The following is a 13,023-nucleotide window of genomic DNA, read 5'->3' on the forward strand; positions in this document are numbered from 1 at the left end:
ACAGAGCAGCATAGGCAAGATACAGTAGATGGTATCGAGTACAGTATATACATATGAGATGAGTATGTAAACAAAGTGGCATAGTTAAAGTGGCTAGTGATACATGTATTACATAAGGATGCAGTCGATGATATAGAGTACAGTATATACGTATGCATATGAGATGAATAATGTAGGGTAAGTAACATTATATAAGGTAGCATTGTTTAAAGTGGCTAGTGACATATTTACATCATTTCCATCAATTCCCATTATTAAAGTGGCTGGAGTTGAGTCAGTGTCAGTGTCAGTGTGTTGGCAGCAGCCACTCAATGTTAGTGGTGGCTGTTTAACAGTCTGATGGCCTTGAGATAGAAGCTGTTTTTCAGTCTTTCGGTCCCAGGGTTGGGTTATAGAAAAATATCAGAAACTTTGAACATCCCAGGGAGCACCATTAAATCCATTATTAAAAAATGGAAAGAATATGGCACCACAACAAACCTGCCAAGAGAGGGCCGTCCACCAAAACTCACAGACCAGGCAAGGAGGGCATTAATCAGGGAGGCAACAAAGAGACCAAAGATAACCCTGAAGGAGCTGCAAAGATCCACAGCGGAGATTGGAGTATCTGTCCATAGGACCACTTTAAGCCGTACACTCCACAGAGCTGAGCTTTACAGAAGAGTGGCCAGTCATTGCTTAAAGAAGAAAATAAGCAAACACGTTTGGTTTTCGCCAAAAGGTATGTGGGAGACGGTACTCTGGTCAGATGAGACTAAAATTGAGCTTTTTGCCCATCAAGAAAAACACTATGTCTGACTCAAAACCAAAACCTCTCATCACCCTGAGAACACATCCCCAAAGTGAAGCATGGTGGTGGTAGCATCATGCTGTGGGGAAGTTTTTCATCGGTAGGGACTGGGAAACTGGTCAGAATTTAAGGAATGATAGATGGCGCTAAATACAGGGAAATTCTTGAGGGAAACCTGTTTCAGTCTTCAAGAGATTTGAGACTGGGACGGGGGTTCACCTTCCAGAAGGACACTGACCCTAAGCATACTACTAAACCAACACTTGAGGGGAAACATTTAAATGTCTTGCAATGGCCTAGTCAAAGCCCAGACCTCAATCCAATTGAGAATCTGTGGTATGACTTAAAGATTGCTGTACATCAATGGAACCTATCCAACTTGAAGGAGCTGGAGCAGTTTTGCCTTGAAGAATGGGCAAAAATTCCAGCAGCTAGATGTGCCAAGCTTATAGAGACAAACCCCAAGAGACATGCAGCTGTAATTGCTTGGGGCGGCAGGTAGCCTAGTGGTTAAAGCGTTGGACTTGTAACCGAAAGGTTGCAAAATAAAATCCCCGAGCTGACAAGGTTCTGCCCCTGAACAAGGCAGTTAACCCACTGTTCATAGGCCATCATTGAAAATAAGAATTTGTTCTTAACTGACTTTCTTAGTTAAATAAAGGTAAAATAAAACAAAGTGGCTCTACAAAGTGACTTTGGGGGGGTGAATAGTTATGCACGCTCAAGTTCAGTTTTTTTTGTCTTATTTCTTGTTTGTTTCACAATAAAATATTTTGCATCTTCAAAGTGGTAGTCATGTTGTGTAAATCAAATGATGCAAACCCCCCCAAAAACTATTTTAATTCCAGGTTGTAAGGCAACAAAATAGGAAAAATGCAAAGCGGGTGAATACTTTCGCAAGCCACTGTGGGATGAGTTTTAATTTTGAAGAGAGGGTCATGATATGTACGGTGTGCTGTGCCAGCTGGACATCTACGGATGTTGAGTGTACAGTCCCCTAACCTAACACTCTACCAAGGTCTAACCCCTAACACTGACCACTACAAAGGTCTAAACCCTAACCCCTGCCCAGGTTTAACCCCTAACCTCTACCAAGGTCAAACCCCTAACCCTAACCTCTATAACAAGGTCTGACCCCTAACCCTAACCTCTACCAAGGTCTACACACAGCTAGCCCACTTGTGTGTATGTATGTATGTGTGTGTGTGTGTGTGTGCTCAGTGCACCAATGAAACCCAACTGAAGATGACCTCTTCACTTAAACCTAACCCTCTACTCAAATTTCAAAAACAAGAAAATGGTGCCGTCTGCTTTGCTTAATATAAGATATTTTAAATGATTTATACTTTTACTTTTGATACTTAAGTATCAAGAGTACATTTAATTGCTAAAAGATACTTAAGTATATTTAAAACCAAATACCTTTAGACTTTTACTCAAGTAGAATTTTACTGGCTGACTTTCACTTTTATTTGAGTAACTTTCTATTAAGGTATCTTTACTTTTACTCAAGTATGACAATTGATGATATAGCATAGGACATATACACTTTTATCAAATAAAGTACACATTATTCAAGTACACATGACTTTACCCGTGCAGTGTAACGCCTGAAAGCTAAAGACATGTTGTGTGTTGATGGGCAACATTTTAAAATTATTTCAAAACTTGCTTCCAAGCATAATGGCAAACGATAAAGAGAGGAGGATACTGATAACTTTAAAGACGGTACTTGGCGAGAGTTGTGTATCGTCTTTTTGCAAAAAGGTTCATTTTAGCTACGCGGCTGAAAGTAGGCGACCGCTAGAGACCCCTTTCAGACACAACACATATCTCCCTCGTTCTTTTATTTTAAGACTTATATTGGAACTTTTAATGAAGTTACAATTAAATATGGAAGTTTATTTTTGTCAAATCTTATAAATACATTTAAAATGTTGACTTCTATGGCAGTACAACAATATTTTTATTCAGGCATCTGATAACGCACCAACATCGACGCCATCTATGTTCTTAAAGGCCCATTTCCAGTTTGCAAGAAGTGAAAGTAAATGGGAATTTATTACAACCAAAACACTCTGAAAGTGGTTGATTGAACAGTAATTTAAGTTATTTCATTCTCAACACACATGATGTTTGTCGCGGCAGAATGCACCCCAACGTCTTTTAAAGACTTTACCCTGATTATGGTGAGTTAACTGCCATGCTTACTCTGTATTTATGCTCTATCATTGTGTCTAATTGGTTTCAACGTGTGCTGCACGCTTCTACTACAGTGTCTATTCTACTGTATTGTATCTAACCAAATGTCACATTGTCTGTCTACAGCCAGCAATCTCTGTTGGAAATGTGGGGCAGCTGGCAGTGGACCTGATTGTTTCTACGCTCAACATGTGTCGAGTCGGATACATCCACACTGACTGTCTCATCCCTATGGCAGGGAACAACCCTTATGCTACATTCGCTGAGAACGCCAACGACCTCAGTACCAATGCAGAAGGTACACTAAATATACAAAACAGTGGAGGCTGGTGGGAGGAGATATGAGGACAGGCTCATTGTTATGACTGGAATGGATTAAATGTAAAGATATCAAACATGGAAACCACATGTTTGACTCTTCCATTGATTCCATTCTAGCCATAACAATGAGCCTGGCTTCCTATAGCTCCTCCCACCAGCCTCTGCTAATACAAAAATATGTGGACATCCCTTCAAGTTAGTGGATTTGGCTATTTCAGGCACTATAAAATCGGCACACAGCCATGCAATCTCCATAGAGAAACATTGGCAGTAAACTGGCAGTAAACCGTCATAGGATGCCACCTTTCCAACAGTTCATCACATTTCTGCCCTGCTACATCTGCCCTGGTCAACTGCATCCCACTGCTGGCTTGCTTCTGAAGCTAAGCAGGGTTGGTCTTGGTCAGTCCCTGGATGGGAGACCAGATGCTGCTGGAAGTGGTGTTGGAGGGCCAATAGGATGCACCCTTTCCTCTGGTCTAAAAAAATATCCCAATGCCCCAGGGCAGTGATTGGGGACATTGCCCTGTGTAGGGTGCTGTCTTTTGGATGGGATGTTAAACGGGTGTCCTGACTCTGTGGTCACTAAAGATCCCTTAGCACTTATTGTAAGAGCCCGGTGTCCTGGCTAAATTCCCAATCTGGCCCTCATACCATCACGACCACCTAATCATCCCCAGTTTACAATTGGCTCATTCATCCCCCTCCTCTCCCCTGTAACTATTCCCCAGGTTGTAGCTGTAAATGAAAATGTGTTCTCAGTTAACTTACCTGGTAAAATAAGGGTTAAATAAATAAAAAGTGCTGTTATTGTGGAGTGGAAATGTCTAGGAGCAACAACGGCTCAGTGGCAATGTGGTAGGCCACAACTTCCACCGAGTGGTGAAGCGTGTAAAAATTGTCTCTCATCGGTTGCAAACCTCCCTACCGAGTTCCAAACTGCTTCTGAAAGCAACGGCAGCACAATAACTTTTCATCAGGAAAAGTTATTGAAATGGGTTTCCATGACCAAGCAGCTGCACACAAGCCGAATCACCATGCGCAATGCCAAGCGTCGGCTGGAGTGGTGTAAAGCTCGCCGCCATTGGACTCTGGAGCAGTGGAAACATGTTCTCTGGAGTGATGTATCACACTTCACCATCTGGCAGTCCGACAGATGAATCTGGGTTTGGCGGAGTGCCAACTGTAAAGGTGGAAATAATGGTCTGGGGCTGTTTTTCATGGTTCGTGCTTGGCCACTTAGTTCCAGTGAAGGGAAATCTTAATGCTACAGAATACAATGACATAGACGATTCTGTGCTTCCAACTTTGTGGCAACAGTTTGGGGAAGGCCCTTTCCTGTTTCAGCATGACAATGCCCCTTGCACAAAGCGAGGTCCATACAGAATTGGTTTGTCAAGATAGGTGTGGAAGAACTTGACTGACCTGCAGAGAGCCCTGACCTCAACCCCATCAAACATATTTGGGATGACTTGGAATGCTGTCTGCGAGCCAGGCTTAATCGCCCAACCTCACTAATGCTGTTGTGGCTGAGTGAAAGTAAGCCCCCGCAGCAATATTCCAAAGTAGTGGAAAGCCTTCCCAGAAGAGTGGAGACTGTTATAGACGCAAAGGGTGGACCAGCTCTATATTGGGGCTCCCGAGTGGCGCAGCGGTCTAAGGAACTGCATCTCAGCATTGGAGATGTTACTACAGATCCTGGTTCGATTTCAGGCTGTATCACAACCGGCTGTGATTGGGAGTCCCATAGGGCGGCACACAATTGGCCCAGCATTGTCCGGGTTTGGCTGGGGTAGGCCGTCATTATAAACAAGAGTTTGTTCTTAACTGACTTGCCTGGTTAAATTAAAGGTTAATGCCCATGATTTTGTTCGACAAGCAGGTGTCCACATACTTTTGGTCTTGTAGTGAAATAGGGTAGTTGTCTATGTAACACTGTACTGTTAATGATCATAATGTACAATAGTCATCGCTTCAGTCACATTGACATGGAATGAGATTCTCTCCTCTCTTGAACAGTGTACTCTTCTCCAGAGTTGAGGTTGGCAGTTCTTCAGATCAGAACCCCAATTATCCAGGTAATGTAACAGAGGTCGGCTTCATTTAACCCATTCTATTTGTAACCGAGTTAAGCCTTAAAGGAGAAGCTCACCCCAAAACACTTCTGGGCCCTTTATAACACTTGCCTGGCTGTTTGTCAGTACCCCAGACTGTTTGTCAGTACCCCAGACTGTTTGTCAGTACCCCAGACTGTTTGTCAGTACCCCAGACTGTTTGTCAGTACCCCAGACTGTTTGTCAGTACCCCAGACTGTTTGTCAGTACCCCAGACTGTTTGTCAGTACCCCAGACTGTTTGTCAGTACCCCAGACTGTTTGTCAGTACCCCAGACTGTTTGTCAGTACCCCAGACTGTTTGTCAGTACCCCAGACTGTTTGTCAGTACCCCAGACTGTTTGTCAGTACCCCAGACTGTTTGTCAGTACCCCAGACTGTTTGTCAGTACCCCAGACTGTTTGTCAGTACCCCAGACTGTTTGTCAGTACCCCAGACTGTTTGTCAGTACCCCAGACTGTTTGTCAGTACCCCAGACTGTTTGTCAGTACCCCAGACTGTTTGTCAGTACCCCAGACTGTTTGTCAGTACCCCAGACTGTTTGTCAGTACCCCAGACTGTTTGTCAGTACCCCAGACTGTTTGTCAGTACCCCAGACTGTTTGTCAGTACCCCAGACTGTTTGTCAGTACCCCAGACTGTTTGTCAGTACCCCAGACTGTTTGTCAGTACCCCAGACTGTTTGTCAGTACCCCAGACCGTTTGTCAGTACCCCAGACCGTTTGTCAGTACCCCAGACCGTTTGTCAGTACCCCAGACCGTTTGTCAGTACCCCAGACCGTTTGTCAGTACCCCAGACCGTTTGTCAGTACCCCAGACCGTTTGTCAGTACCCCAGACTGTTTGTCAGTACCCCAGACTGTTTGTCAGTACCCCAGACCGTTTTTAGGTTCATTGTTTGAGTATTTAGATTTCTGTATTTTTATATCAACATGCTGAATTTCTACAATCACCTAAAATGCTTTGAATACTGTGTATTTATTGTTACATAAATAACAATTGGTGTCTCAGCATTGAATTGCCAAATAAATGTGTATAATGTAAGAATTATTTAAAAAACAAAGACCTACTTTGTGCGCAAAAGTCTTCCATATAAATCTGGAATCTGGTAAAAACTCTTCTTCATGGTTCTAAAATGGATAATTATAGGAGGCGGGACGAAGGAGCATCTTACTATTGGTCTTCAAGAAAGGAAATCAGAACGAAGGGAAGTTAACAAAGATGGTAGCTAGCTAGACTAGCGGTTAGTAGTCTGATGTAAAGTAAGGCTAGCGGTTAGTAGTCTGATGTAAAGTAAGGCTAGCGGTTAGTAGTCTGACAAAGTAAGGCTAGCGGTTAGTAGTCTGACGTAAAGTAAGGCTAGCGGTTAGTAGTCTGACGTAAAGTAAGGCTAGCGGTTAGTAGTCTGACGTATAGTAAGGCTAGTGGTTAGTAGTCTGACGTAAAGTTAGGCTAGCGGTTAGTAATCTCTGAAGTAAAGTAGGCAAATTACATTAGTAGTCAAGTAGCTGTGTGACGTTGGTCAAAATGAAGTGCATTAATGTTCCAGGTCTGATACAAATGCATTACACATTTTCCAATCTTTTCCTGACCTCTGGAGCTTTGTGTTAGGCATGGCAGCAGGCCATCCCACATCCTATGCTTGTTCTGGTTGGTAAGTTGTCAAGGAGGGTGGTCATGTGTGTTTGATTAGACGGCCACCGGTTGGAGCCCACACCCTATGCAACGGAGCGTCGTATACAGTCCGCTCCAAGGAGGTAAACAACGCTGCGTCAAGTGTATAGCAGCCTTGAGGGAACAGTGTAGCAGCCTTGAGGGAACAGTGTAGCAGCCTTGAGGGAACAGTGTAGCAGCCTTGAGGGAACAGTGTAGCAGCCTTGAGGGAACAGCTTACTGACATTGGTTTCACATGGATATGGTTATGCTGTTATGGTTTTTAACTTGGGAGAGGAGAACTGTCATATAGGTCCTTTCTGTTGCAGACAAAGTCCAAGAAGTTCTGTAAGCTGATGGTGTCTTGGATCAAAGCCAGTGGTTTCTCCAGGACTGTCGTGCTGTCCAGCAGTCATGCTTACCAGAGGGATGACCAACAGCTACTGGGGTACAGAACTGCTATCTACCAGAATTACTATGTTCAACTAGACTTTTGTCCATTCCATTTGTCACATGAATATATGGAGTGCATGGCATAGAGCTCTGACTGACAAATCCTACATAAAATATATAAAAAGTATTTCGCTATCATTGTCCATGTTCCGATATTCCACCAATGAACGTGATGACAGATGAACGTGATGACAGATGAACGTGATGACAGATGAACGTGATGACAGATGAACGTGATGAACATGATGACAGATGAACGTGATGATAGATGAACCCCTTTCTTGCTCACAGGTCTCCCCTGCGTTACCTGCAGACTCCCTCCATGCAGAAGTTGACTGGTGACCGGCTGAAGGAGATGGAGTGGAAGGAGATGGAGACAGTATCTACCTTCCCTGGGGTTACTGACTCAGAGCAGCGCCTCTATATACCTGGAGGGGGCGCCACTAAAGGCCTCTTCACTGACAGGTACAGGAGACTGACGGGGGTGTAGGTAGAAGTCGCCTCTGAACACTGATACAGGATCATATTTGTTTTTACTGGCTATATTATCCTCACACATGCAGTGTGGAACACTACATCTGATAAAGAGGAATATGCTTACCTTACACAAAAAGTTCACTTGGGTGCACTATGCAGAAATCGCCATTTCCTGGTTGCTAAAATTCTAATAGTTCTCATAATTTCAGTTTGTGTCAAAACACGCGAATACAGTGTAGAGAATCATTGTACCATCTAAACCGCTGTGAAATTGCTTTTCCATATTGTATTTTCAGATGTTTGAGGCTGGTGTATCAAACAGAAAGTAAAAGATGCAAAAACTACATTTAAGAATGGGAAGTATAGAGATCTGTACCGTGTCTTAGACTGGCTTTCAATGAGGCTTTAAGGTTTTCTTCATGGTGTTGTCTCTGTGTTCCAGCTGTGCTGAGGACATTCCTCTGGTGGTGGTGCTGATCTTCTGCTCTGAAGGAGACAACATCCCAGACGCCTTCACTCTCCTCAACCACCTCAACACCTGGCTCCACCTAGTGGACGCACCTGTAAGTGCTACTGTATGAGTACAGCCATATGATGTTATGGTTGCTTGTGTATGTATTTATATTTGAGTTATTAAGAAGACACTCTTGTCCAGAGCAATTTAGTCAGTGCATTCAACTAAGTTAAGTAGGGAAAACAAGTACATGTCACATTCATTACAAGTACACCCTTTGAAATAGTCACTAACCTCTAGTTGCACGTGACATGCTGGTAGAAATTACGTATAAAAATTGAAGTTTCCCTGAATTAAAGTCCCCGGCCTCTAGGAGCGCCGCATCTGGGTGAGCATTTTCTTGTTTGCTTACGGCCTTATACAGCTGGTTGGTGGTAAATAGACAGCTACGAAGAATCTAGATGAACTCTGTTGGTAAATATTATGGTCTGCAGCTTATCGTGAGGTACTCTACCTCAGGTGAGCAAAACCTTGAGACTTCCTTTATATTAGAGATTGTGCACCAGCTGTTGACAGAGATGCACACCACCCCCTCCCTGATCTTACCGGAGGCTGCTGTTCTGTCTTGCCAAGGCACAGAAAAAACAGCTAACTGTATATTATCCATGTCGTTGTTCAGCCATGACTCTGAAACACAGGATGTTAGTTATTCATGTCCCGTTTATACATGCCTATTCCATCCTTCACAGGCCCAGACGCAGCCAAAGTGGAGGATACCAGCATCATGGAGGCTTCTCTTTGGCAGTGGCATCCCCCCTGCACTCTTCTAAATCACCCAGTGGAATCTCCCCTGCCCCAACTCTCCTAAATCACCCAGTGGAATCTCCCCTGCCCCCCTGCCCCAACCCCCCCACCCTCTCCAGAAATTGGTGACTCAACCCAGATTATAGGTTGGTCTGAATGTTTAGAAAATGGGTGACAGCATCTTTGGTGTTATGAGTCCAGGTTTATAGTCCTGAAGTGTGCCTAGTGGTTATCATTACCTACCCTGCTGATGAGAATCAATATTTACTCTACGGTTATTAAAAGTATTAAATCATCTCTGTTGTTCAGTGTCAGTTAATGCAGTCTTTGTAGAGAATGTGTGAGCCCCTATATATAGTGGGGCAAAAAGTATTTAGTCAGCCACCAATTGTGCAAGTTCTCCCACTTAAAAAGATGAGGCCTGTAATTTTCATCATAGGTACACTTCAACTATAACGGACAAAATGAGAAAAAAACATCCAGAAAATCACATTCTAGGATTTTTTTATGAATTTATTTGCAAATTATGATGGAAAATGATCTCAATAATTTATTATATACCCTTTGTTGGAAATGACAGAGGTCAAATGTTTTCTGTAGGTCTTCACAAGGCTTTCACACACTGTTGCTGGTATTTTGGCCCATTCCTCCATGCTGATCTCCTCTAGAGCAGTGATGTTTTGGGGCTGTTGCTGGGCAACACTGACTTTCAACTCCCTCCAAAGATTTTCTATGGGGTTGAGATCTGGAGACTGGCTAGGCCACTCCAGGACCTTGAAATGCTTCTTACGAAGCCACTCCTTCGTTGCCCGGGCGGTGTGTTTGGGATCATTGTCATGCTGAAAGACCCAGCCACGTTTCATCTTCAATGCCCTTGCTGATGGAAGGAGGTTTTCACTCAAAATCTCACGATACATGGCCCCATTCATTCTTTCCTTTACACGGATCAGTCGTCCTGGTCCCTTTGCAGAAAAACAGCCCCAAAGCATGATGTTTCCACCCCCATGCTTCACAGTAGGTATGGTGTTCTTTGGATGCAACTCAGCATTCTTTGTCCTCCAAACACGACGAGTTGAGTTTTTACCAAAAAGTTATATTTTGGTTTCATCTGACCATATGACATTCTCCCAATCTTCTTCTGAATCATCCAAATGCTTTCTAGCAAACTTCAGACGGGCCTGGACATGTACTGGCTTAAGCAAGGGGACACGTCTGGCACTGCAGGATTTGAGTCCCTGGCGGCGTAGTGTGTTACTGATGGTAGGCTTTGTTACTTTGGTCCCAGCTCTCTGCAGGTCATTCACTAGGTCCCCCCCGTGTGGTTCTGGGATTTTTGCTCACCGTTCTTGTGATCATTTTGACCCCACGGGGTGAGATCTTGCATGGAGCCCCAGATCGAGGGACATTATCAGTGGTCTTGTATGTCTTCCATTTCCTAATAATTGCTCCCACAGTTGATTTCTTCAAACCAAGCTGCTTACCTATTGCAGAATCAGTCTTCCCAGCCTGGTGCAGGTCTACAATTTTGTTTCTGGTGTTCTTTGACAGCTCTTTGGTCTTGCCCATAGTGACTGTTTGAGGTTGTGTAACTGTTTGAGGTTGTGGACAGGTGCCATTAATACAGGTAACAAGTGGAGGACAGAGGAGCCTCTTAAAGAAGTTACAGGTCTGTGAGAGCCAGAAATCTTGCTTGTTTGTAGGTGACCAAATACTTATTTTCCACCATAATTTGCAAATAAATTCATAAAAAATCCTACAATGTGATTTTCTGGATTTTTTTTCAGTCATAGTTGAAGTGTACCTATGATGAACATTACAGGCCTCTCATTTTTTTAAGTGGGAGAACTTGCACAACACTATTCCCAGGATTATCCGCTTCGATAACAGACACCAGCTCGGCGAGATGAGCTAGCTGTAATCAGGTCAGTGCAGAGAGACAAGCTAGCTGCTATCAGATCAGTGCAAAGAGACAAGCTAGCTGCAAACAGACAAGTAGGTGGACTGCCTGCCCGTTTTACAACCCTGGGTGCAACGTTAACAACGTTACTGTTGATGAGCAGTTTATGCCATTTAGGGGCCGCTGCCCCTTCAGGCAGTACTTACTCTCGGAACCTGCAAAATATGGAATGAAGATCTGGGCTGCCTGTGATGCTGCTTCATCATATGTGTGGAACTTGCGAGTGTATATGGGGAAACCAGTTGGAGGAGTCCCTGAGAAGACCCAAGGGATGTGGGTTGTCCTGGACGTGACATAGGGACTCCGTTGCCACATCACATTCAATAACTTCTTTACTAAACGCAAGCTGGGACAGGAGCTCCTCAAGAGGAGGCTGACGGTGGTAGGAACAGTATGAAAAAACAAGCCAGAGCTCCTACCTCAGGCCTGTTCAGTGTATTAAACAGCTATCAATTCCTCTAAGTTTGTGTTCACGGTCGACACGTCTCGTGTCCTAGAGGCAAAAATGTGGTACGCTGCATAGGGATGGGATAATCTGTGGCCAGGAACATCAAAAAACAGATATCATCATGGATTGTAATGCCTCAAAAGGATGGATGGACAATTTAGACAAGCTGGTGACTGGCTACAGCTGCAGAAGAAGAACCCTACGCTGGCCACTTGTGATATTCTTCACCATCTTGGACATCTCGGTGTACAACGCGTTTAAACCCAGATTGGAACAGGGGGAAGCTCCAGAGGAGACGGCTCTTTCTAGAGGAGCTGGACAAGGCATTGGTAAGACCTCACATCCAGAGGAGGCAACATATCCTAAGGACCCCAGCTTCTACAGCCATCATTAGGAGGGTTCAGGAGGATGCTGGTGCCCCATCTGCCCGACCCACAGGACCAACAACTCCAATACCGGAAGTGTGAGTGATGTTGCATGTGTGTGTGTCTGACTCTCCTACCTTGGCCTGATGAAACTATATATGCGAGTGAGATGTTAGTAAAATTCCTGAACTGTTTATCATTCTAGATTGCAGCCGGTAGCAACAAGAAGCACTGTGTGTGTGGACCCAAGAAGGACATGAAGACACAGTGCACATGCATCAAGTGCAATAAATACATTTGCAACACACACACACACACACAGTAAAACTCTGTCCCTCATGTGGTGTGAAGACCGGCCTTAATGTGTTCAATGGGGCTCATTTATCATTTCCATAATATACTGTATGTAAACTCTGTCCAGTTCAGTTCAAAGTAATACACATCAATAGAGATGAAAACCTTGTTTCATTTATATTTGTTCAAGATAAACATGATTTATTCCACCCATGTCTTGATAATTTATTTCTGTTTACAACACGAGCCACGGTAAATGGCAAGTATTAACTATGTATGTTGTCTATATTGCTTGTAACGGATGTAAGCATTTTTACATACATTGTTATGGCTGTATTGTTTAAAAAAAACAATGTTGTGGGTCCATCAGACCTGCGAACATTGGGTGAATAACAAAAAGACCACACAAGGGTTAAGAGAAAGGGCTTGGCCAGTTGCTACTGTGTTCCGGGCAGCATTGTAACCCGACACAGTCCTAGATTGCAGGGTTTATGGGAAAAGACAGCATTGGAATTCACTGATGCATGCATGGTAAGCCAAGGTGTTTCCCAGATTCTGGTCATGGATGTGAACGTTACTAAAACATTTGAACCCTGGAGTGTAGTCTGATGGTTGAAATAGACCTTTAAAAAAGCTTGCTGCTGTGTAGCCAATACAAGAGTAATTTAACTTAAAACAAAGTCAAAGGCTATTA

General features: G+C 43.7%; 1 protein-coding gene and 1 long non-coding RNA gene across 3 annotated transcripts; both read left to right on the forward strand.

The window, feature by feature from the left end:
- The first annotated feature begins 2,794 nt into the window (after positions 1–2,794).
- Positions 2,795–9,562, forward strand: psmg2 (proteasome (prosome, macropain) assembly chaperone 2). Of its 2 annotated transcripts, none has more exons than XR_004202917.1 (7): positions 2,795–2,979; positions 3,119–3,290; positions 5,333–5,391; positions 7,407–7,525; positions 7,822–7,995; positions 8,304–8,570; positions 9,211–9,562. XR_004202917.1 is itself a non-coding variant. In XM_020473335.2 (7 exons), exons 1-7 carry the CDS (start codon positions 2,920–2,922, stop codon positions 9,289–9,291), a joined length of 786 nt encoding a protein of 261 aa, XP_020328924.1. In that variant the 5' UTR covers positions 2,798–2,919; the 3' UTR covers positions 9,292–9,562. The 2 variants fall into 2 exon arrangements, 1 of the variants encoding a protein (XP_020328924.1); XM_020473335.2 differs by having other exon boundaries at positions 2,798–2,979; positions 8,450–8,570.
- Positions 9,563–11,020: 1,458 nt separating this feature from the next.
- On the forward strand, positions 11,021–12,538 carry LOC116353444 (uncharacterized). The gene is made up of 2 exons (XR_004202918.1): positions 11,021–12,133; positions 12,241–12,538. It is a non-coding gene; the product is annotated as an uncharacterized LOC116353444 (long non-coding RNA).
- The last annotated feature ends 485 nt before the right edge of the window (positions 12,539–13,023 follow it).

The sequence above is a fragment of the Oncorhynchus kisutch genome, linkage group LG14, assembly GCF_002021735.2.
Source record: "Oncorhynchus kisutch isolate 150728-3 linkage group LG14, Okis_V2, whole genome shotgun sequence".
Lineage (NCBI taxonomy): Eukaryota > Metazoa > Chordata > Actinopteri > Salmoniformes > Salmonidae > Oncorhynchus > Oncorhynchus kisutch.